This window comes from Dreissena polymorpha, chromosome 11 (assembly GCF_020536995.1).
Source record: "Dreissena polymorpha isolate Duluth1 chromosome 11, UMN_Dpol_1.0, whole genome shotgun sequence".
Lineage (NCBI taxonomy): Eukaryota > Metazoa > Mollusca > Bivalvia > Myida > Dreissenidae > Dreissena > Dreissena polymorpha.
In genome coordinates, this window is record NC_068365.1 from 60065824 (window position 1) to 60093108 (window position 27285).

At 37.8% G+C, this 27285-nt stretch overlaps 1 protein-coding gene across 2 annotated transcripts in view; it reads right to left on the bottom strand.

Annotated features, from left to right (window-relative positions):
- Positions 1-312: 312 nt before the first annotated feature.
- Positions 313-27285, bottom strand: part of LOC127849556 (nuclear pore complex protein Nup205-like) — a 94248-nt gene continuing 67275 nt past the window's right edge. For both annotated transcript variants that reach the window (XM_052382260.1, XM_052382259.1), the window contains exons 24-41: positions 25646-25741; positions 24722-24831; positions 24420-24557; positions 23435-23626; positions 17434-17707; positions 17021-17119; positions 15158-15315; positions 14073-14264; positions 12439-12554; positions 11377-11518; positions 9820-9952; positions 7934-8179; positions 6999-7079; positions 5689-5855; positions 4077-4191; positions 3612-3746; positions 1871-2049; positions 313-1592 (exon numbers count right to left, since the gene is read on the bottom strand). In XM_052382260.1, coding sequence (XP_052238220.1) covers positions 1503-1592; positions 1871-2049; positions 3612-3746; positions 4077-4191; positions 5689-5855; positions 6999-7079; positions 7934-8179; positions 9820-9952; positions 11377-11518; positions 12439-12554; positions 14073-14264; positions 15158-15315; positions 17021-17119; positions 17434-17707; positions 23435-23626; positions 24420-24557; positions 24722-24831; positions 25646-25741 — 2663 coding nt within the window. In that variant the 3' untranslated portion in view covers positions 313-1502. The remainder of the gene's footprint in view (positions 1593-1870; positions 2050-3611; positions 3747-4076; positions 4192-5688; positions 5856-6998; positions 7080-7933; positions 8180-9819; positions 9953-11376; positions 11519-12438; positions 12555-14072; positions 14265-15157; positions 15316-17020; positions 17120-17433; positions 17708-23434; positions 23627-24419; positions 24558-24721; positions 24832-25645; positions 25742-27285) is intronic.

Consider the following 27285-nt stretch of genomic DNA (forward strand, 5'->3'; position numbering starts at 1 on the left):
AACAAACATTTCTATTAAAGCGGAAGTTGTCGTCATTGAGTAGCCAGTGCAGACTACACAGGCTAATCTTGGAAGACTCTTTAGGTACATGCATTAAGACCAGTTTTCCCAGAACGAGGCTCAATGTGTACAAAAGCCACAACAGAAAGGATCATTCTAAGTGATTTTTTTGGGAAACATACATCGCTAAAAAAAAGGCATTGACTTTCATGTTTCTGTGTAATACATCTTGGACAAGGGTTTACCTACTTACCTATATTACTAGTAAAAAGCGAAAGTGGGGGAATTAATAATGAACAGTAATCTACAGTATAGAAATTCAGTCACATTTATTTATAAGAACTTTTATAAGAACACAATCAGTTCAGATGCAATTAGGTGTGCATTATTAATTAAGCTTGTCAATATAAAAAAAGTAGATGTGAATGCATTTTTTAACAAATATTAATATGTGAATGTGGTAATTAATATGACTGTTTTCTACAACCTGATGACAGACACAATAGTCCAGGTCTATGCATGACATTCAAGTACAAAGGGTATGAAAAAATGCAGTTATTCATCTGACAAATTTCATAGCAAAACAATTTTAGTATAATATTGTATATCATAGTTATTTAACATAAATGTATTTCCCATTCTGAAGAAAAAGACTATGCACACTTCTTATATATACATGTATATGGGGGGTTTACACCTTAATAAGAATCAATAATCAGCATAGTTTGATGTTGTTGTTTTTTTCTAAATAAATAGTTAAATAACATGGCAAATGATTTAAATGTAGTATTTCAAGAAATGGTTCAAATATATAATAACAGAACTTGTCTCATGCACTATTAATATTTCAGTTGAAACATATATCTTTCAAATACCAAAAATACTAAATGTTAAACATATATTTTGAGTTTTACACATTAGTCTACAAAAACATGTTTTTTGTACATGTTTCAGTAGGACAATTAATTTACTTTAGGGGTAAAAATTAACTGAACATATAATAATTGTTACATTGTATAATCATCCCCTTTTGCACGTTGTGATATTGTCGAATTTGTTTCTTAGTGTCGGTTTCAAAATTACTCAGATTTCAACAAATGTTATACTATCAAAATAAGTTCACAATGTAATAGCCATAGCAACTTTAAATCTGATAATGATGTTCATACAGTTTATCAATAACACAAAACAACAGAGGTACTTTCATAACAACTTCACAAGTTGGTGACAGTTATGTTCCTATACTCAAGAGCCAGTGTGCAGTTGAAGTAATTTAATTCATATACTGTAAAGTTTCGTCCCAGATTAGCCTATACAGTCAGCACAGGCTATTTAAAATTTTGATATAAAGGAAATTTCTGCTTAACAAAATCCACTTTAAGCAAAAAGTTTCATCCTTGATTAACCTGCACCGGCAAATCTGGGACAAAACGTTGAGCATATGCATTAAGCCCAGTTTTCTCAGAATGCGGCTCAATTCAGTGACGGCCATGTTCGAGTACTCAAGAGCCAGTGTGCAGGCGAAGTAGGCGTCTTATTCTGCGGACCACAGCCTCAACAAAACCATAGTGGCTTCGACTTTTGCAGAATGTCTGAAAACAATTGAAGGGAGACAACTCCAATATGTGGCAAATATTGTAAGACACATGGTGTTATTACTGAGTTATTAGAATAAAAGTAAATGAAATTAAGGGGTAAGAACAATCTGTTTTAGGGGAGTACACACTAATTAGACACAATCAGAAAATGAAAACTTAAACCATATAACTTGATACTCTGTGTGTTTTTTTAATGCAAAGTTTTAATTATGCAAGCAACAAAAATCCAGGGCGTTGTAACACTGGTTGTAGTGTTAATGCATGCTGTTTACCTGATTGATTTCCAGTATCTTCTTGAATAGTGACTCGCTGCAAACGGTAAGCGCCGCCTGCTTGAGTGCCTCTATGTCCTGTTGACGAACATGACGTCTCGAGTCGTCCAGGTCAAAACTCAAGCCCACCGAGTCACCACTACCAGTCTGGCTTGGGGAAGAACCAAGACCAATAGAGTCTGCGTAACAGAAAGGCTTATTTAGGGAAAGACCAATTGAGTCTGCAGAAAAAACAAAAAAACAGAGAGGCTGGTTTTGGGAAGAATCAAGACCGATAAATCTGCAAGACAGAGAGGCTGGTTTTGAGAAGAACCAAGACTGATTTAGTCTGCAAAACAGAGAGAATCAACTGCCACATTTGGTCTATTTCATATGGTATGCCTACAATATTTTTCGATAAATGTTATTGAAATACGCCAATGTTCTACAGGTAGCATAGTCTATTTTGTATACCTAGAATTGTTAACATATTTTTTAACAACTGTAATAAGTGTTTCAAATAAACCTATGTTCTACAGAATAAAACTTTGTTCTACAGAAATCAAATAGATAGCAAAAAACATGTGTCATATTTGTCTCTTTTGGAGAATATAGTAGAACATTTGCTATGATAGGTCTATTTTGATGGATAGAGAAGAACATTTGATATGTTTAGTCTATTTTATAAACCTATAATTGTTGACATATTTCATATAACATATGTACCAAGCCTTTAAAATAAGCATATGTTCTGATTTCTAATAGAACAGAATATTTGTCATCTTTAGTCTTTTTTGTGTGATGCAGTAGCAGAGCTCCCCCTGTCTAAAAATTTTCTTGAGGCAAAATAACCTTAAAATACAAATAATTTTTATTATGGTGATTTCATGAGGTTTTATGAAGAAAAAACGCTGTAGCCAAATACAATTTTCTAAGCAAAATTTGATTATATGGTGAATGGCAGTACAAGCCTTGCAGTAGAATATTTGCTATGTGTTGTCTTCTTGGCATGATTGAGTAGAATATTTGCAGTTTGGTCTTTTTTAATAAAAAAAATCAATGGTTAAAGGCCTAGTAAAATGGTTATCTGACCCTTCTATGTGGTGTCCAATTGTGTATTTATCTATTAAAAACATATGTATCTTTAATTCTTTTCTCACAGCTGACATATTCAAGGTCGACTGCAGCCTTTCCTCAGCATCTAAGAATTGATCTCTGCTGATAATAATCACTCAAGTTTAATGTCATTGTTTACAAGACATTAGGAAATTATTTCAAAAATACGATTTAATCTGTAATTGACCATTGGACAATACTAAAGCAAGGACCTGGCAGACCAATCACTCAGTATGACTATGCATTTGAGCCTCGCTCTGTGAAAAGGGGGGTTTAATGCATGTGTGAAAAGTATCGTCCCAGTTAAGCCTGTGCAGTCCGCACAGGTTAATCGGGGATGACATTTCCCACCTAAACATGATTTTTGCTAAGAACAGACTTTCTTTAAACAAAAAAATATCATAAAAGCGGAAAGTGTCATCCCTGAATAGACAGTGCTGACTGCACAGGCTAATCTGGGACGACACTTTACCCACATACATTAAACAGTAACATGTCCCTTAATGCATTATTATTGCACAATTTGTTTGTTTAACATATTTATGGAATGGAGCTTCAAAACACTTTTATTACCATTCAAACTTTTTGCCAATACTTACTATCATTTTAATTAATCAATTATTAAATTACAACTTGTTCTCCGTACCCTGGAGCCTCCTGATCTGTGCCTGGCGTCTAGCCTGCGCCTGGAACTGGGTTGCCCCACGGTCGCTAGGCACGCAGTGAAGCAGGTAGTACTCAAGGTGGCGCCACAGCAGGAACAACGTGTTCTCTATGATGACTGCGGCCACGTGTTAAGAAAACATTCTAATATAATATAATAATTGTGATGGAAGTGCGGCCATGAAAAACCATTAAATTAGTAAAATCATTGATTTAGTTAAACATCAAGGAATTTCTACATGATTTTCAATAGATTTACCATACAATTTGTAAACACTTGCGCAGTGCTTTATGAAATGGGGGTTTAATGCATTTGTGTAAAGTGTCGTCCCAGATTAGCCTGTGCTGACTACACAGGCTAATCTGGGGCGACTCTTTACGCACATGCTTTAAACCCCCTTTTCACAGAGCACGGCTTATATGGATGTTATCATGGACCCAAGGATACATGAGTATGCCTGGAGCTCCCTGTAGTTGTAAGCTATGATCTGGGACAGCTTCCTCCTGGCCAGGCCCTGTCTCTGCTGGGACGACATCTTTTCTCCATCAGCTATACCAGAAAACTGCAAGAAGAATGACAGCAAATGATTAACATATACAGGAGCCTTGGAATGCTTGTTGAAACATTAAGACGGGTATTTGCATAGTAATTTTTCAAAGATTGGTATTTTACTTGTAACTTAAACATAAACCAAAATGCGGCAAAGAAATTTTAAACGTATCTTTCATTAAATCCAAAACGCATCAAAACTGTCATGATTTAGCTCCTGAAGATACCCTAAACGTCACAAAACCCCCAAAGTACATCGTGAACTCCATCTGATTCTGCGCTTGATCCAGTGAACGACCAAAAGCAACTACAGTCAAAATGCCATAATGCAAATTATAAGTTTAAGAAATAACATTTTTTTTATACAAACAAAAGCTTCAGTCTTGTAATTTTGCTTTTTCAATTTTGATTTTTAATTAAATGTCAAAAAGTAGTGTTTTCCCATTCAGAAGCAAAGTGTAAATTGCTTTATGCAACCAGCTTCTAACCAGTGTTCATGCTGTTTGCTGCTCATCATTATCTTAGGGTTGGAAATTAAGCCTTTACAACTTGAATCTAGTAGGAAAGGTCTTCAATATTGAATTTTTAAGGGACAACAAATGGGTCAAAATGCGAATCTGAGTAAGAAAGGGTTACCCCAACCACTTGTTTCAATGAGTTACCCCACCCACCTATTAAAATGTGTTTCCCCACATACCTGTTTCAATGTGTTATCCGATTTATCTGTTTCAATGTCTTACCCCAACCACTTATTTTGATTTTTCCCCATCCACCTGTTTAAATGTGTTATCCCATTAACCTGTTTCAATGTCGTACCCCACCAACTTGTTTCAAATGTGTTATACGACCAACCTATTTCAAAGTGTTACACCACCCACATGTTTTAATGTATTACCCCATCCACCTGTTTTAATGCATTACCCAACCCACCTGTCTCAATGTGTTATCCGACCCAACTGTTTCAATGTGTTTACCCCACCCACATGTTTTAATGTGTTACCCCACCCACCTGTTTCAATGTATTACCCCACCCACCTGTTTTAATGTATTATCCCTCCCATCTGTTTGAATGTGTTACCCCACCCACATGATTCAGACATCTTACCCCACCCACATGTTTGAATGTCTTACCCAAACCACCTGTTTTAATGTGTTACCCCACCCACATGTTTTAATGTATTACCCCACCCACCTATTTCAATCTATTACCCCACCCACCTGTTTTAATGTCTACCCTGACCACCTGTCTAAATGTGTTACCCCACCCACATGTTTCAATATCTTACTCAAACCAATTGTTTCAATGTGTTATCCCACCAACCTGTTTTAATGTGTTTGATCTACCCACCTGTTTAAATGTATTACCCCATCCACCTGTTTGAATGTGTTACCCCACCCACATGTTTCAGACATCTTACCCCACCCACATGTTTTAATGTCTTACCCCAACCCAACCATCTGTCTGAATGTGTTACCCCACCCACCTGTCTGAATGCGTTACCCCACCCACCTGTTTCAAGTCCTCCACACTGAGCTCAGAGAGGCCCTGCAGTTTGCTCAGGTGCAGTTTCCTTGTCTCATACACCGCCAGGAACTGGTTGGTGCACTGCTTCAACTCGTACACCACAATTCCCAGGTTAGGCAGTTGGGCAGGACTCAGAGTGGACATCGAGAAATCTGGGCCGGAAAGAAACATGGAGAAAATTGAGCAGTGTTCTGGGAAAACTGGGCTTGATTCATGTGCGTAAAGTGTCATCCCAGATTAGCCTGTGCAACCTAAATAATTTAATAAGGGACGACACTTTTCGCTTTTATGGCATTTTTGTTCAAAGGCCATCTCTTATTATAAACAAGAGGGTCAAGATGGCCCTAGTTTGCTCACCTTTTTTTACAAGGCTTTGTTCATTGCTTACCGGTAGTTGAAAATTCAGTACTCTAGAGCATATTAGATTGGTTCTCTTCTGTTAACTTTTGCAGTGTGAGCATTCTAATTGAGTATTGTCCGTTTGCATGGGTTTTTTGCAATGCACACATTTGCAAGTATTGCTAATTCTACATGTGTTTACAAGGTTTTTGTAAGATTTTGACCTAGAAATGTGGCCTCTAGAGTGTTTACAAGGTTTCTCTATAGCCAAATAAGGAATACTGCACCGCCCACTGTTTTTCAACGGACCCGAACCACTTTTGAACTCAACCAACATATCATGAAGACAAATATTTTGACAAAGTTACATAAAGATTGAGAATGTTATGTGAATTCTACAGTGTTTACAAGGTTTTTCTTTTTTTACCTTGTGACCTAGTTTTTGACCCAGCATGACCCAGTTTCAAACTCGATCGAGGTATCATTGGGACAAATCTTCTGACCAAGTTTCATGAAAATCGGACAAGAAAAGTGGGCTCTAGAGTGTTTACAAACCAAAAGTGGACGACAGACAGACAGACAGACGACGGACAAATACCGATCACAAAAGCTCACCTGAGCAATCAGGTGAGCTAAAAATCCAGTTAAGGTGGAAATTTTCGTCCCTGAGTAGCCCGTACAGACTGCAAAGGCTAATCAGGGACACCACTTTACGCACATGCATTAAGCCCTGTTTTGCCCCAAATGTGGCTCAATTACAAGTGGTTTCTCTTACGGGAATATTTGGCATTATTCAATCTGCTGAAATTGTTTAATTTGCATTGAACTTATGGTCATTTATGAAAATGCATCTAGCTGCTATTGCATATTGTACATAACCATGTCTAGACTATTATTGCATACTACCTACGTAGTAATAAAGAAAGCACAGATGATAGTAAGCAAACTATCCATACCTCCACTTCCATGCAGATCTCTGACCATGGCTTCCTCCATGTTTGGCCAGAACAACACCCTACAGTACTGAACATTGGGACCTGACATCAGAAAACAATACCCTACAGTACTGAACATTAGGACCTGACATCAAAAATCATCATGAGTTTGAGTTGATGAAAGATTAAAGGTTTGTCAAATGTATGTAATCTGTATAAATCTTAAATATAAATATGTTAAAACATGTCAATAATTTTAAAGCCTTCAGTTTAAATCTGACAATAACAAACAAGGGACAAAATTGTCACAAAACCAGGTTTTCAATTTAAAAAAAAAAAGATTAATGATCAAGTCAAACTGAACTGATTGTTTAAAATTAACCCCCTTTGTTTCAAAATCAATCTATTTTTAGTTGTGGTGACCTTGACATTGGAGACATTGACGTAATTCTTTAGTTCGACACACCGTCCAATTGGATGGTGAACAAATGTGCCAAATGATTTTAAAATCTCACAATGAATGACATAGTTATGGCCCGCACAAGCTCATTTATGGCCATTTATGACATTTGAACTCGAAGTGCGACCTTGACTTTGGATATATCGACGTATTTCTTTTGCATGACACACCGTCCAATGATGGTGAACACATGTGCCAAATAATTTTAAAATCTCACAATGAACGACAAAGTTATGGTCCGGACAAGTTTGTTCCGCCCGCCAGCCTGCCCGCCGACATTCGCCAATCTAATAACCAGTTTTTGCATTCGGAAAACCTGGCTAAAATGCGCATGAGTACTAGTGTCTTAATTCAAATACTCTTGTCCATTTTACAAATTAAGAAAAAATGCTAGAATGCTTTTTCTAATAAAAAGAGAGATCATTAGTGTTTTCTTTTAAATCTACCACAAGAACACAACAGCAATCAAAGGATCAACTCAAGACAATTTAGTTACCAGAGTTAGACACTAGTGCCCGACAGAATGACGTCACATTGGTTGCTACTTCTAGATACGCTTGCGTCACTTTTGCACAGACGTCCACACGATCGTCTGCAGGTACATCAAGGTTCTTTAGCTGCTTGGTAAGCTTCTCAGAGACGCAGTACTTAGGGAGCAGGGACACCATGTGACGCTGGATACGCAGCTTGTGACCACGGAACTCTATCTCTGCCGAGTCAACCTCTGCGTACTGTTCTTCCTCTGCATGGGAAAATGGGGCTTAGTGCATGTGCCTAAAGTGTCGTCCTATATCTGCCTCTCCAGTGAGCACAGGCTAATCAGGCTAGACAAATTCTGCTTAGATTTTTTAGAAGAAACTTCCTTGACACAAACAATTCCATAAAAGCGGAAAGTGTCATCCCTGATTAGCCTATGCAGAATGCACAGGCTGATTTGGGAAAACACATTACGCACATGCAGTAAGCCTAATTTTCACAGAGTGAGGCTCATTTATAGATTTATCTTGAGGGCCAAAATGGCATTAGATTGCAAACTTGTGGTATGTGTTTTTAAGAACATAGTACAAAGTTATTTTGCTTATAAAGTATATCATGAATCTATTTCATTATTTTCTTCATAATATGAAAAATCATAGAAAATAACAACACCTTTACTTAGACAGTGTGTTTGACTATTCTTCTGTTTCAATTAAACATTACCTTGTCACAACTGCCCCCAAATCAGACTGTAACCTTATGCACAACATTTCAGCATTATATACCAACCCCACTAATCCTTACATTTTATCCTTATTTAAATTGACCTTGACCTGGACCCAACTTTCTCAATATGCAATCCTATGCCAGGTCTGCAAGTCAGCTAGAGATAGGAGTTGTATAAACAGTACAATAAGGGGCATAATTATGATGAATTGCATTTTTAAGTTAAGGGAGTTGGTCAGTGACCTCACATGACTATCATGAAGACAGGTGTGAAGTGTAAGAATGTACAGGGATAAACTTGTTGCATGCAATCTTTAAAATGAATTTCACCTTGTATACAAACCTTAACCTGAATTTTTTACAACAAAAGGGGGAATACTCATTCTAAAAGGATGTTAAAAGTTACAAATGTTTGTCCGTGCTTGTTGTTGTAAACCCTAGACACATACATGTACATAGTTTTAATTCAATATATGTATTAGATATTGAGTTACGGAGAAAACTATATCAACTAGCTGCAACTTTGAAACTTATTTCTTTACTTGCTAATACAATCAGACCTGCTTACACTATCTATTGGTTTCCTGGGCCCGTATTAACCTAAAAATTCTTAGACTTAAGTCTAAGAATAAAGAAAATTCTTTAAATTAGAATATTCAAGAATTTCTTTAATTTTGAGTCAAACTCTGCAGTAAACATCTCTATCTATATTATTCTTCATATAGAACATTTTGTTAATGACATAATCACCAGTGGAGGCCTTAATATATTCAAACACTGAACACATTTTTCTTGGTTCTAAGTCTATTCTTTATTCTTAAGTCTAAGAATCGGTAGGTGAATACGGGCCCAGTTGTTTGGAGAGCTTTTCTCCGTAGTTTTGGGTTGTTGTGAGTAGTTTTTTCTTTTGCTAGCATTGACAGCATTACAACAACATGACTGGGTCACATATCAGTGAAACTGTGTACAAAGAATTGGCAGAATTAAGTCTTCTAAACAACATTTTAACTTAAGGTTTCACATTGTGGTTACTGCCCTTGTAATACAATATGAAATTTTATGACAAATTACCGTTCAAAATGACAAAGAAGTACATTAGTTTTATTCAAAAGTGTAAACAAACTTCCAAAAGTTTAACTCAAAACCCACACCCGCCTTACACCTTATTGCCATGGTTACCTTGACTGTTGGCCCGACATATGACAGCTGTGGTGAGTGCAAGCTCCTGTAGGGCATGAAGGTTCAAGGTCAGCCTACGGTCCAGCAGGATGGAGTGGAAGATGTCGCCGTGGGAGATGATGAACTGCATTACCTGGGGAAGTAAATAAACAGGACAATATTAAAGAGGCCGTCCAAGAGATTGGTAAATTGACAAAATAAAAAAAAAGTTGTTTCAGATTCGCAAATTTTTGTTTTTGTTATGATATTTTTTAGGAAATAGTAATACTGACCATTTACCATGCTCTTAAATATCCATTATATGCATCTTTTGATGATTTGAAAACCTGAAAATTATAAAGCGTCGTGCGACGCAAAACGATTGAATAATTTGGAAAGTTCTGTTGTTGTAGTTATATTTTGTGAAACTACGAGGATTGCTTATATAGGTAAAATTACATCCGCTCTAAGCATGAGCATGGATGGTCGAGTGGTCTAGGCGGGAGACTTTTTACTCCAGGACTCCAGGGGTCAGTAATTCGAGCCCTGTTGAGGGTTACTTTTTTTTCCTTTTTTAAAATTGTATTCTTGTTTTTTTACTGCAGATTTTTAGGTCAAATGTTTAAATTTATCAATATAAAGCATTTAATGACATGCTTTAATACATGCCAAAATCTGTTGGAGGGCCCCTTTAAAGGATAACTAGGGACTACACTACGCCTTCAATATTTTTTTTGTTGAAAAGTAGTATCCTCTTAAGACAAAATGCATTTTATGTGGAAAGTGTTGCCACTGATTAGCCTGTTAAGACAGCACAAGCTAATCTGGGAAACACTTTTTTTATACACAAAAATGAAGCCTTGTTTTCCTTTTGTGAAACGATGAACTGCAGAAAAAAAGGAGAAAATCACACCTCTATGGGTTGGGGAATATTTTGTTTTATTTTGAAAAATGTAGATTTTTTAGTGTCTAAAAATACATAGATAAACGAAAATTGTATCAATTCAGGTGAAATAAGATTTAGGAGATAACTGCGTAGAAAATACTTTCTACTATAAAACATTTCTTATTTTCACCATTTGGTGTATCTGATCCATAGCAAAGAAATGTGGATTTAATTATTTTTGCTTTGTTTCATAAATTTAAAATAGGAAATATAGTGAAATTGTTTGTGTTATAACACTTAAATAACTATTGATTAAGTAAATTCTTAAATTCCCCCCCCCAAAAATAATATGCTTATTACAACTTAAAAAGACTTTTCAAAGCCAGCAAAACTATGTATTGAAATTTTTAGACTGGATTGTGAGTAAAAAGGACCCTTTTCAATACTGGGAACATGACCTTATAACACCAGCCTTGCTCTTTAAGTAGTGTGTGTATGTGAGAAAAGTGTCATTCTGCACAGGCTTATCAGGGCAATGCTTCACATTAACAGTAATTTTACTAAGAGATTGCCTTTAAATGAAAATTGCATTTAAGAGGAAAGTGTCAACCCTGATTAGCCTGTGCCAAATGACAGATTATTCTGGGACAACACTTATAGCGCATGCCAGTCTGTGTTTCAATAAGCCCTACCTGTGTTCCAGCCTCCCTGTTCTCCGACCCGAGAGATGTCAGGATGGCCAGACAGAAGCGCAGGCTAGTGAACAGCAGGTGCCTGTACCTGGATACCGGATCTGGTAGGAAGTCATCTTCAGTATTGTACACAGACTGGGATCTAGAGGAAATATTTGACCAAGTTCACTGAGCAATCAACGGGGCTTTACCTAGGCCCTTTAAACACAGAGGTTTCCTATGATTCGAATCAGGCATACGGCTGTGCCTGCATTTCCAAATCAAACAGGACTCCTTTGTCGGAGTTTCTATATCAGGAGTGCCCATGTGCCTTTATTTTTTATATCAGGCATAGCCAAGAAGCCACAGAACTCCATCTCTGCTGAGTCGGACTCTGACCCCAGTGATTAAATTTCCAAATCAAGTATAACGATGGGGAATCCAATGTGCTTTTATTTCAAACTATCTTGTTTCAGCCCAGACATAAAACAGAAATCCATGCATGACACAGATTAAAAAACATTGAACCAATAAGCAACTGACTGCTGGTCTTTGTCCTTTCTTTTGCCCTTAATTGTTTCTGTTTCTTCTGAAGAAAGGTCTCCATAATTGGGTATATTTACATTACAATACAACATTTGTGAGACCATAAAATACATAACTTAAACACTCAAATATGTGATTTGTTTTTCAGTAACTTAATGCATATTCTTGAAATCTTTTAGATCTCCTTTATTTTGCTAAAAAACTGATGATAAACATGACATTTTTAACTTCTTAATCCTATCATAACTTAAACTTTTAATAAGAATTCTGATTAGAAAGAATCTCGACATTGGATTCAACTTCACAATCTCCACCTTATGGGAAAATGGGGCTTAATGTATTTGTGTGGGAGTTTCATTAACAAGAGACTTTCTTTAACAGAAAGTGTCATCCCTGATGAGCTTGTGAGGATTGCAGAGGCTTATCTGGGACAACACTTTATACACAAGCATTAAGCCCCATTTTCCCAGAGCATGGCTCATATAATGTAAACAGATGTTTTGTACCCGTACAAATGAGCTTTTATAATTTTCCTACCTGTCCATGTCAGGCCTCATATCAAAGAAGGAGCACTCTGCCAGTTTCTGCATGACCCCACATCTCAGAAGAGTTGTGGCCCCTACTGCTGTCTCGGCCACACGGGTCAACAGGCTCTGGAAGAAAGTATTTGTACTTGATTTTGCAGCCTTGAAAGTGCAATTGTAACTTCAATACAATTATAGAAACTGTTGATGAAACAAGAACTGTCACGGTGATGCCTCAAAAACACCACTCTAGCCTCTTTGTTCAAGATTATTGGCAGTTTAGTTTCAAGAACTTGTTTCCAAACATTTCACGATTCAAATCATGCTATTTCATCTTGATACCTCATATTAAAGTCGAGTTATTCCATGGATAAATTTTCAGCATAACATTTGCAAGGGAAATTATAAAAGCAGGAGGTATAGTTTTTGTGCACCGCATTGCTATTGAGATCTATGTACCTATGATAGTTCATGTTGATAGCTCAAATAGTATGCAAAGACATTTTAGTAAAATAGCTCTAGATTTAAATTCATGCTTGGCATAGAGGTATGCCTAATTGGTTTAATTTGAGAGTTAATTTACATGCTCTAAAGAATTTGCAAAATGAGTAAGAAGTCTCTGTAAAGGTTGATACATAAAGACACATTCAAATTAATTCACAACCATCTCAAGCCAGTCCAAAAGGTAATTAAAGATCTCTCTAATGGAACCAAAGAAACAAATATGAATATGGAACAACTGGGCTTAATAGATTAGGGACAATACTTTACGCAGATGCATTAAAGACTTTCCGTATTCCTTACCAGTTGGGACTGACACACCACAGTATTCCTTATTGCTTTGGATTAACATTGGATATTTTTCCTTACCAATTTGGATTCACCTAGTTTGGACTCGTTCATGACAGCATGCAGCATTCCATACCAGTTTGGACTCACATAGGACAGCATTCATTACCAGTTTGGACTCACATAGGACAGTATTCTTAACCAGTTTGGACTCACATAGGACTGCATTCCTAACCAGTTTGGACTCACATAGGACAGCATTCCTTGCCAGTTTGGACTCACATAGGACAGCATTCCTTACCAGTTTGGACTCACATAGGACAGCATTCCTTACCAGTTTGGACTCACATAGGACAGCATTCATTATCAGTTTGGACTCACATAGGACTCACATAGGACAGTATTCTTAACCAGTTTGGACTCACATAAGACAGCATTCATTATCAGTTTGGACTCACATAGGACTCACATAGGACAGTATTCTTAACCAGTTTGGACTCACATAGGACTGCATTCCTTACCAGTTTGGACACACATTGGACAGCATTCCTTACCAGTTTGGACACACATTGAACATCATTCCTTTCCAGTTTGGACTCACATAGGACAGCATTCATTACCAGTTTGGACTCGCATAGGACTCACATAGGACATCATTCCTTACCCGTTTGGACTCACATAGGACAGCATTCCTTACAAACTGGGACTCACATAGAACTGCATTCCTTACCAGTTTGGACTCACATAGGACAGCATTCCTTACCAGTTTGGACACACATAGGACAGCATTCCTTACCAGTTTGGACTCACATAAGACTGCATTCCTTAACAGTTTGGACATAGAAAAATATTCCTTACCAGTTTGGACTCGTACAAGTAGAGCACTTTGAGGTTGTTCACACCTCCACCCAGGAGAGCCATGAGTTTCTCATCGTCAACTGCCAGGCTGTCCACAAGGTGCTGTAGGTAACCCTTGGAGGTGATGAAGGACAGCCACTGGTTGAACTTGTCCATCATTAGGATACAGTCCAGTACAGACAGGGCCAGCATCTGTAAAAACAACATATAATCACTTATAGCAATGGGGCTGAATTCATGTGCCTTAAGTGTTGTCCTTGGTTAGCCTGTGCAGTCCACAAAGGTTAATCAGGGAAAACACTTTCTGATTACACTGGATTTGCATTTGGAAGAGACTTCCTTCAAACGAAAAATTCCATAACAGCTGATTCAAGGGTCATCCTTAATTAGGGTGTGCAAACGCACAGGCTGATCTGGGATGACACGTAACGCACAATCAGGTCTTATTTAAACCCTTGGAAATGATGAACATTGGCCACTGGTTTAACTTGTCCATCATCAGGATGAAGTCTAGCACTGACAGAGCCAGTATATGTACGATAACAATTACAGTTCACACTTAACCACTCAAATACTCACTTTGATACATCTGTAGTCCCTTAAAAAATCAAATCAAATTTAAGAACTTTCTAACTATATTCAACTTTTAAGGGCTTAGTTTGCAACCCTACGGTTGGAATACAAAAACGGCGTCAGCATTTATGCATATTAGGCATAATTTTAACATCAGTTTCTACATTGATAAAATACACAAAAAAAGCTTTTAAATTATTAGATGATGTTGGAACTTTAACATGAACAGTATGCTACCAGAACAACACAATTACAACCATTCATGACTTCAATCACTGGCATAACCTAAGAGGTGTAACCATAAGAAATAAAGGCTGATAAAAAAACTAAAAAAGTTATAGTTAGATACAACCAATAGTTCAATGATTGGGCTGTCATTCATTTGCTTTGTCCATACATCCACCACAGAGCATTATCTCTATCTTCTTTTCAGTTACTACCAAATAACTCCTTAACAACACAAGATACCTCTCAACATTTCACACCCAAACACCTGCAACTCCACCACTCACCCTGCCCACATCCAGCCCGTCACATGCGTCCCTACACAGCAGGTCCATGAAGCTGTCCCCGTAGGTGAGGATGGTGGCGATGTTCTCCCTGCGCAGCTGATCAAACTCTGTGTCAGAGGCCGCCAGTAGACGAGACTCTACGCCACCACTGGGCTCCTCTGAGTGGGGTAAATAAGGTGTATTGTAATCAAAGTATAAAGAGGACAGCGCTGTACTACACTATTACTGGGCTCCTTTGTATTGACAAGGAAGAGCAATCACACTAGTTTTGGTTTTGTCTTAGGACTGATTATGTAAATCAGTGAAGTAAATAGTTGAATTTATACAAGTGATAGGAAAAAACATTGAAAGTTAACGAATAATTTTAGCAGGTTAATTAACTGAACAAACAAAATAAATGAAAAAGAATGTTCAAAAATGTTATATGAGTTGTGTTTCATATATCAATATTTTTCTATTTAACACAGGTAAATGTTACCAAACAATGGCAAGAAGGCATCATAGAGTTTTGAAAGTTTAATATTTGAGCCTCATTCTGGGATAACTGGGTAATATTCATGTGCGTTATGTCCTCCTTGATTAGCTTGTGTTGCACAGGCTAATCTACAACAACACTTCACTGACATGTATTCAGCCCACCACTTCACTGACATGCATTCAGCCCACTACTTCACTGACATGCATTAAGCCCACTACTTCACTGACATGCATTCAGCCCACTACTTCACTGACATGCATTCAGCCCACTACTTCACTGACATGCATTCAGCCCACTACTTCACTGACATGCATTCAGCCCACCACTTCACTGACATGCATTCAGCCCACCACTTCACTGACATGCATTCAGCCCACCACTTCACTGACATGCATTCAGCCCACCACTTCACTGACGTGCATTCAGCCCACTACTTCACTGACATGCATTCAGCCCACTACTTCACTGACGTGCATTCAGCCCACTACTTCACTGACATGCATTCAGCCCACTACTTCACTGACATGCATTCAGCCCACTACTTCACTGACATGCATTCAGCCCACTACTTCACTGACATGCATTCAGCCCACTACTTCACTGACATGCATTCAGCCCACCACTTCACTGACATGCATTCAGCCCACTACTTCACTGACATGCATTCAGCCCACCACTTCACTGACATGCATTCAGCCCACTACTTTACTGACATGCATTCAGCCCACTACTTCACTGACATGCATTCAGCCCACCACTTCACTGACATGCATTCAGCCCACTACTTCACTGACATGCATTCAGCCCACTACTTCACTGACATGCATTCAGCCCACTACTGCACTGACATGCATTCAGCCCACTACTTCACCGACATGCATTCAGCCCACTACTTCACTGACGTGCATTCAGCCCACTACTTCACTGACATGCATTCAGCCCACTACTTCACTGACATGCATTCAGCCCACTACTTCACTGACATGCATTCAGCCCACTACTTCACTGACATGCATTCAGCCCACTACTTCACTGACATGCATTCAGCCCACCACTTCACTGACATGCATTCAGCCCACTACTTCACTGACATGCATTCAGCCCACTACTTCACTGATATGCATTCAGCCCACTACTTCACTGACATGCATTCAGCCCACTACTTCAATGACATGCATTCAGCCCACTACTTCACTGACGTGCATTCAGCCCACTACTTCACTGACATGCATTCAGCCCACTACTTCACTGACATGCATTCAGCCCACTACTTCACTGACATGCATTCAGCCCACTACTTCACTGACATGCATTCAGCCCACCACTTCACTGACATGCATTCAGCCCACACTTCTTGTATATTATTTTCTAGTTCAATAAGTAACCTTGGAGATGTGCCTGTGAACTCTTGGGTTTGCTGGCTATCTGCAGGTAGTACAGCAGGGCTCCATACAGTCTGGCCCTCACCCTCTGCTGGGCTCCACCTAGGCAGGGGGTGGGAATGAAGAGTATCAACCTCATACAAAGTAGAAATTCTCATTTCAAACATAAATTTCATAATTAAGCCTTTCATGGAGAAATGATTGACAAAATGTTGTAAAACTAATAGTTTTGAACATATTTTAGACAGAGTCTGATAGATCACCTAAAATGATAAACAATCATACTTGCTATGTTTTTTACTTATTAATCAATTATAAGAGATTCAGATATCTGATTGACATAAAAAAAAAGAACACTCTCAATTTCTACACAAATTTGAAGCCCAGGTTGCTATGGCAACAAATATACAACTCACTGCATCTCAGGGTGTGCTCGATCAGTCCCTTCAAAACCATCTGCAGTGAGGTTGCAAACAGTGTCCTTGACCCTGACCCCTTGTCCCAGGACACGGCTGTGTTGCTGACCCCTGCAGACCTGTCCAGCAAGGTCACGTATTGAAGGTCGCGCCGTTCTTGGTCACTAGGCAACTCGTCATGCGTCATGAAGCACTGGCGAAGGTTGGCCATCAGGGTTAGCAGGACACCAGACACAGGGGCAGTTAACTCTGGAAGGGCATTGTCGTCTGCAACCTGAGGAAAAAAATTAAAGGAAAAATAACATGAAAATAGTTCCACAGTGGTGGCGTAGTCAATTGTCTACATAACTAAAATTGTTCTAGAGCATGAGTGGAAAAACTAAATTTAGTCTTAAACAAGAACTTGCCAAAGTAGTGATCAATACAAAATGACACCACTTGTTGTATTAGTAGCATGTTGTTGCAACTTTGTTAAAGAAAATAGAAACAAGAATGCCATTTACACCAGGCATGCAAGACAGAAATAAATGAGGGAAAGATTGGACAAAGTTTCTATTGCTTTCACTTACTTTACCTTTGAACTTACATTGAGACCTTGACCTATGGCCTAAATACTTGGTTATGGTGTGCACCACTCAGTATGCTTGTAACTATGGCAATTTTTTTTAATTCATCGTATGCTCAAGACTATGTTTTGAAGTATAATCAAGCTGATTACTTTTGAATAGTTATTTAAAAATCCATTAATTCTGGACAAAGTCATTCTCAAGACAAAATGTTCAGTAATAATTACCAAATTGTGACTTATGACCTTAAGTGTGACCTTGACCTTGGACACTAAGACATGCTTTTCATGTGTGACACTATGTCTGATCATGCACTTTTTTTTAAAGATTTTAAAAGTATCAAACATTGACCTTCAATCAAGATATGTAATCCTGACCTTGGACATAAAGACCTTGGTCTTGCGGGCTACACTGCATCTGATCATGCTGATCACCTATTTGAGAATCCATTCATGCTGGACAAAGTTTTGCATCAGACTTATTGCCAAAATTTGATATTTGAATGTGACCTTTGAACTAGGGATCTGATTCTTGAGCACAACTATTTGTTAAAACATGCTAATCATGCTTTACATGAAATCCATCCATAAAGACAAATGTATGTGCCAGACAAATTTATGCATCAGACTGATTGACAAAATTTGATCTTTGAACTTGACCTTGGAACAAGGGATCTGATCCTGAAGCTCAGCTATTGGTTTCAACATGCTAATCACTTATGGCATGTTACATAACAAGAGCTGTCAGAGGACAGCGCGCTCGACTATTCCAGTGCTTGATAGTAAGCCATCATGGGAAAATTGTTCATATTCAATAATTTATTAGACAATCTTTCAAAAATAAACAAAGGAAAAAAAAAATATATTTTTTTTGTTGGGGGGAGGGTAGTAGGGGGGGGGTTGAGAGTATCATGTAGGATGTGAGGTGTATTCATTTATTAGATAATCATTCAAAAATAAAAAAGGAAGAAAAAAAAATATGTTGGGGGGAGGGGAGGGGGGGAGTGGGGGGGGGGGCAGGGATTCTGGGTTGGGGCATGGGGTATCTTTTGGGTGGAATGCATTGTGGTATTCAGGAAAGTGTTGTTTTGTGAAAGTATTAATAAAATCTGATCATAAATAAAGAAGTTATGGCAATGTAACTAAAGTAATATGCATATTGTCAATGGAAAAAGGGCCATAATTCTTACAAAATGCTTGATACAGTTGTCTGCTCTTGTTTATAGATTGGGGTCATGTTGGTAAAGAAGTATGCAAAATATAAAAGCAATATGTCAAGGGATATAGAAAATATTTGAGGTGGTACGCAAACTTTAACATAGACAAGGGCTGTTTGTAAAACACGCATGCCCCGAAATGGGCTGTCAGTTGTAGTGGCAGCCATTGTGTGAATCTGTTTTTTGTCACTGTGACCTTGACCTTTGACCTAGTGACCTTAAAATCAATAGGGGTCATCTGCCAGTCATGATCAATGTACCTATAAAGTTACATGATCCTAGGCCTAAGCGTTCTTGAGATATCATCCAGAAACCATTTTACTGTTTTGAGTCAATGTGACCTTGATCTTTGACCTAGTCACCTGAAAATCAATAGGGGTCATCTGCCATCATGATCACTGTGCCTTTGAAGTTTCATGATCCTAGGCCTAAGCATTCTTGAGTTATCATCCAGAAACCATTTTACTGTTTCGAGTCACAGTGACCTTGACCTTTGTCCTAGTGACCAGAAAATCAATAGGGGTCATCTGCCAGTCATGATCAATGTACCTATGAAGTTACATGATCCTAGGCCTAAGCGTTCTTGAGTTATCATCCAGAAACCATTTTACTGTTTTAAGTCAATGTGACCTTGATCTTTGACCTAGTGACCTGAAAATCAATAGGGGTCATCTGCCATCATGATCACTGTACCTATGAAGTTTCATGATCCTAGGCCTAAGCATTCTTGAGTTATCATCCAGAAACCATTTTACTGTTTCAAGTCACAGAGACCTTTGCCCTAGTGACCTGAAATTCAATAGGGGTCATCTGCCAGTCATGATCAATGTACCTATGAAGTTTCATGATTCTAGGCCTAAGCGTTCTTGAGTTATCATCCTGAAACCATTTTACTGTTTCAAGTTAATGTGACCTTGATCTTTGACCTATTGACCTGAAAATCAATAGTAGTCATCTGCCAGTCATGTTCAATGTACCTATGCAGTTTCATGATTCTAGGCCTTGAGTTATCATCTGGAAACCATTTTAACGCATTCGAGTCACAGTGACCTTGACCTTTTACCTAGTGACCTGAAAATCAATATGGGTCATCTTCCAGTCATGATCAATGTACCTATGAAGTTTCAGGATCCTAGGCCCAAGCGTTCCTGAGTTATCATCCGGAAACCATTTTACTGTTTCGAGTCACTGTGACCTTGACCTTTGAAACTCAATAGTAGTCATCTGACAGTCATGACCAATGTACCTTTAAAGTTTCATGATCCTAGGCCTAAGCGTTCTTGAGTTGTCACCCGGAAACCATTTGGTGGACGGACCAACCGAGGGACGGACTGACAAACGGACCGACCAACCGACATGTGCAAAACAATATACCCCCTCTTCTTCGAAGGGGGACATACATATATATATATATATTTATTTATATATATATATATATATATATATATATATATATATATATATATATATATATATATATATATATATATATATATAATTATACAAGTAACAATGTTGTTAAATGCAGTTTGCACAGATCCAGCTAAAACTGGTGAGGCCAGATTACATGTATCTGAACATAGGCAGTTGCAAAATTACATCAACAGCTTGGGCAAAAACTTTGTGTAAAGCGTGGCGTCAGCATCACATTAACATTGATGCTATTTGCATTCATTAATTTCACATATAATTTTATGAGATACTGCTATATCTGATCAACAGTAAACTACATTTAAATTGACAATTAATTGCAGCCATAATGGTCACAGATTTGTTTCAGAGATACTGTCACATCTGCTTCACAGATTCACGCAATTAAATTGACAATTAATTACTTTATAATGTTCTGAGAATATAACTGTTACATCTGCTTCACTCATTTAAATTGACAAAAAAATTAATTGCTTTATAATGATCTGAGAATATTACTGTCGCATATGCTTGCAGATACACTTATTCTCACAAAACCTAGACAAATAGCGTCGCTGATACTCAAACTATAATTACTTTTGATTAATTTTTGGATATATACAAATACACATGCTATCAAAGTGAAACAAATATTATGTTCATATGTATACAATACATATAGGATCTGATATGTTCCTGTTGATAACACTGGTGGATAGTTAGTCTTTGATAGCAGATGACTCAAGAAAAAGGCCATATGAAACTATTTAAGAAGCATCATAATGATTTGCCGACATATGAATAATTATGCATTATTATTTTACAGTTGGCCATATGATACATTTACACTTTTATTCAATATTTATCATATCAACCAAAACAGGAAATATGACAAGTGGCATCTCATAACAAAACACTAATTTTGTAATAACTGTGTATAACAAATTCAACAATAATTTATTAAAGCGCTTTACGAGTCGAATACATGTTGTGACCATATTATGCATGAAACGCACAATTTCCTTGAGGATTACACCCGATTGCGATATTCAGTCTGCTAAGTTACTTTCCGAGATTTTATCATTGAGATGTACACCGTAGGGACCGATGGTTCTGGTAGAAAAAAAGCCAAAAACCTTTCAAAATATCAAACTATTATGGCTATTACGTCACTCATCGTCTGCATGACTTGACAACAGGTATTGATGGTACTTGCGCTCTCATTGGCCAATATCGATTTACCAATACATCGAAGCTCCGTCTGTGGTTGGAACTCTCAAAATATTCTGCGATGTTGATACCGCTTTGATGTTAAGAAGTGCAAGGTTCAGAAAAATACAATAATCGGTAAATAACCAGCGCCCTGCTGATTCTGATTTCGAAATTCAAGCACCCCGGCAAAGGACCTTTAAATGGCCCGTGGAAAGCACTGTGTATGGGTGCGCAATACAAGTTATGCTTTAACTGACTGTTTAAAAGGAGGATTTTAATGTCACATCAAACTGTATATGGGAAAACAATTTTGGAAAAGCAAACCGATGCTGATCATTCTGATGATTATGCAATAAAAGCAGGGCAAGAACTTAATTATCCCCACGCGTTTAAAAGCGTGGGAATATTGTCGTTATCTGCGCGCCGTCTGTCTGTCCGTCCTGGACACTATCTCCTCCTACACTTTTAGCACTAGAACCTTGAAACTTACACACATGGTAGCTATGAGCATAATGTGCGACCTTGCACTATTTGTAATTTCGATCTGACCCCTGGGTAAAAAATTATGGGTAAATAAATGGGTAAAATAGGTAAAAAACAAGGGACAAAATTGTCACAAAACCAGATTTTCATTGTGAAAAAAAATCTGATAAAGGGAGACAACTCAAACTGAACTTTTGAAATGAACAAACAAAATTAACCCCCTTTGTAAGTTTGTTTTAAAATAAATCTATTTTTAGTCGTGGCGACCTTGACATTGGAGATATTGAGGTGATTTTTTCGTGCGACACACCGTCCCATGATGGTGAACAAATGTGCCAAATGATTTTAAAATCTCATAATGAATGACATAGTTATAGCCCAGACAAGCTCATTTATGGCTATTTTTTACCTTTGAACTCAAAGTGTGACCTTGACCTTGGAGATATTGAAGTAATTTTTTCGCGCGACACACCGTCTAATGATGGTTAACAAATGTGCCAAATGATTTTAAAATCTCACAATGAACGACAAAGTTATGGCCCGGACAAGCTTGTTCCGCCCGCCCGCCAGCCAGCCCGCCAGCCCGCCAGCCAGCCAGCCAGCCAGCCAGCCCGCCCGCATTCGCCAATCTAATAACCAGTTTTTTCCTTCGGAAAACCTGGTTAAAAACTCATTTTACTAACAACATACGACGCACATGATAATTACTTTTGACCCAGGGGTCAGATAAAAAAATGTGACAGAGGAGGCTTAAGCCCTTTGGATACAAGAAAATATTTTTTAACTAACCTTCACTTTAATGTTGATGATTTACTATTATGAAGGCTGACAAGTCATTCAAATTCAAATCATATTAAAACAGGAGTCCATAGTAGGACTAGTGAGAAATTATTGGGAATAAATGCTCTAAGAATTTTTAATATTTCATCACTTAGCGTCAAATAAAATGAAAAACTTTTAACTGATCCCTGATTGGTATAGCCTATTTTCATGTTAGTAGTATAGATTGCAAAACAATACTTTCTCCTCATTGCACCATCTAAACACATCCATGTAACACACCAAAAATCAATGCAAGAACAATCAATTTATTTATCTTATTTCATTCCTGCACCTTTTTCAGGAGGTCCTGCAGTATCTCAAACAGCACGGTCTGCCTGGTCTCTCCCTGGAGCAGGTCAGCAGGGCAGGCTGACAGTATAACCTCAACCACCTGCCTCCACGAGTCAAACCCCTGCTGCTTGCAGAACAGACTTTGGCACACCTTGTTACGCTCAATCACCATTCGCAGAATATCCTCAATCTCCTAAAGATTACAACAAAATGTTGTTGTTTTTTTTAATTCCGCACAAGGACAGTCCTTGGATACATCAAACTATGGTTATTACTTTATATATTGGCTTTGATATCCCAAGACTATTGTTACAGTAGTATACAGATTTTTTAACATTAACCATATGTCTGAACTGTGGTGACAAAATGCTGCACGTAAACCAAACATTGTTCTTAAAGGTTTCCAAGTTTGATGAGTATTATCTAATAAAATACTGAGATTTATACGCATATTTGTTTTTATATTAATTATATCGTAAGCCTAAGTCTTATTGACACACAAAATTTCGTTCAGTAAGGAGTACCAGTACTTAATAAGGGGAAATCTTGAGCATGCTCAGCCAATTTAAAACATTAGATTGACAACAAAGGAATTACACAACCATAACTGAGGCTTGCTCTGGAAAAACCAGGCTTAATGCATGTGCATGAACTGTCATCCCAGTTATATAAACATGTGCAGTCAATACAGGCTACTCAGGGATGACACTTTATGCTTTTATGAATTTTTGTTTAAAGGATGAATGTTCTAAATGAAAATCAAGGCAATATGGCAAGCGTTTTCCCTGACTAGTCTGAGCCAACTGCACAGGCTAATCTGGGACGAAACTTTACACAAATGCATTAAGCCAGTTTTTTTACAATACAAGGCTCAATTTTTAATAATTGCCATAGATTATTGTTAATCTTACAATCTTAAACTTTTCAAACAAAGAACTTTGAAGCTTATGACCCTATATAAACTCTGGCCAGGCCAGGTGTGTTACCTCGAGTATTCTCTGCCTCTGCCCAGCCATTGTGGTTCCCTGCAGGTTGTTGAGTTCGTTCAGCAGGATCCTGTGGAGAGTCTTCACATCGTAGAACGTCACCCCATCCTCATCTTTCCTTTCAGTGCTACCAACAACCTGTGAAAGGTTTCAATAATACATCAAACATATTGACATAAGGGACCAATATGAAAATAAAACATAGAGCTTTTTTATTTAGTCTTTCTTCTATTATATTCAAAGTCGCGAGCATAATTTGATCACTGCGATATTTGTCAAAGCCACATGCAATAAAGCAGTACCTGCTGAATGAGGTTTGTGTCAAAGAACTCCAGGTTCATGTGTTCCGGATACTGCTGGTGAAAGCTGAGGGTGTCCAGGATACTCATTATACGACGCCGGTACTGGCGCCCTGCAATGGAATACAGTTGAATTGCTAGGATAAAATACCTCTTGAATGTGAAAGCATTGTCTATTAATGGTATTGTCAAAGGTTAATGTGACAACTCAGCATTATTATAAATCCTTCAAGTGTGCCCACGACCTTCTGAAGGTGTGACTGACTCGTTAAATCTGCATATAAGCTCAATCTTATATCTTATTGCAGTTTTTGAAAAATCCTTCATTGGGTATAGGGGACATGGATCAGATAATAAAGAAGAGAATCAATCTATAAGCTTTGAAATACAACCGTGACCATGAGTGGCATGTCTGAACATTGTCTCAATGACCTGTACATTTGCAGCAAGTTTCATGAAATCTGTGAAAAGACAGAGGATATATGGAGCGGGCATGATAGTGTTGCAAACAGACTGTCAGAATGACTGATGGACAGACATAGGCCATTCCTTTAATTCCATGTGTGCTTGGTTGCCAGTAAAACGAAAGCCAGGCTTGTAATAGTAACAAGACTACCAGACCTTGTGGTGGGCAATGGATTTGTTACTTTTGCGAAAGCCGCAATACTTTCACAGATTTTCAATCAGTTTCTAAATGCATGTGCGTAAAGTGTCTTCCCAGACTAGCCTATGAAGTCTGCATCAGGTCAACACTTTTTCCTTTTAAGGAACTTTTGGTATAAAGGAAGTCTCTTCTAAACAAAAATCCAGTCTAGGCTGAAAGTGTTGTCTTCATTTAGCCTGTGTTGGCTGCTGATTCTAATCTGGGACAACAACTTACGGACACACATTATGGCCTAATTTCCCAAAGAAAGGCTCATTTTAAACCTCTGACATTCCTGGAGTACTGTGAGGACTGGTTTATGTCTGCCAGTCTGGAGGACAGCAGCTCCGACTCATCTGCGCCACCCACTGGCTGCAGCACTGAAATACAAAAGAGTGTAAACTGAGCCTCGTTCTCAGCATATCAAGGTTTATGCATGTGTTTAAAGTGTCTTTCCAGATTAACCTTGACGTTTTCCGCTCGTATGGAATTTTCTGTTTATAGGAAGTCTCTGCTAAACCAAAATCATGTCAATGCAGAAATTGTAGTCCTTGATAAGCCTGTGTGGACTCACAGGCTAATCTTGGAAATACTTTAGGCACATGCATTAAGCCCTGTTTTCTCAGCGCAAGACTGAATAATGTTGACAACACTGCAATTCACCAGTAGAAACGCTTAAATAACAAAATGAGTTTGACAATTTTTTGTTAGATTTCACGTTTTAAATATAAAACAAACAAAATTCTAACTCAGAAAAGAAATATCTTTACCATGTACTATCCAAACGCAAAAAATAAGCAAATAAAGAAACAAGGGACAAAATTGTCACAAAACCAGGTTTTCATTGTGAAAAAAAAATCTGATAAAGGGAGAAAACTCAAACTGAACTTTTCAAATGAACAAACAAAATAAACCCCCTTTGTAAGTTTGTTTTTAAAAAAAATCTATTTTTAGTCGTGGCGACCTTGACATTGGAGATATTGACGTGATTGTTTCGTGCGACACACTGTCCCATGATGGTGAACAAATGTTCCAAATGATTTTAAAATCTCACAATGAATGACATAGTTATGGCCAGGACAAGCTCATTTATGGCCATTTTTGACCTTTGAACTCAAGGTGTGACCTTGACCTTGGAGATATCGACGTAATTTTTTCGCGCGACACACCGTCCAATGATGGTGAACAAATGTGCCAAATGATTTTAAAATATGACAATGAACGACATAGTTATGGCCCGGACAAGCTTGTTCCGCCCGCCCGCCAGCCAGCCAGCCAGCCCGCCCGCATTCGCCAATCTAATAACCAGTTTTTTCCTTCGGAAAACCTGGTTAATAAAACAAGATATGTGTTTGTCAGAAACACTATGTCCCCTACTGCGCCGCTTTGATTTATAATTTTTTTTTATCATTTGGCAGGTTCAGATTATTTATACAAGGGAAGAAATATTTTTTAAAGGGATATAATAAAAATATTACTTCCCTTATAAAAATGCTCTGTACCTGCCAAATGAGAAATAGAAATTATCTCCCTATAAAGCTAATTACTTCCCTTGGATTTGTTTTTTTTTAAACTTTGACCTTGAAAGATAACCTTGACCTTTCACCGCTCAAAATTTGCAACTCCATTAGATACACATGCATGCCAACTATCAAGTTGCTATCTTCAATATTGCAAAAGTTATAACCAATAATAGTTTTCGAACGGAGGGACAGACTGACGGACGGACAGTTCAACTGCTATATACCACCCTACCTAGTGCATAAAAAAGAGTAAATACTTTCTGACAATTACCCCCTGCTCCAGGTTTGCAAAGTTCCTTATTTTTGCATTTTAGCAACTTAAATAAAATAATTTGGTTAATTGATCATTTAGCTTTATTTGTTTTCTCTGCTTAAACATTGGTATCAATGAACTTATCTTT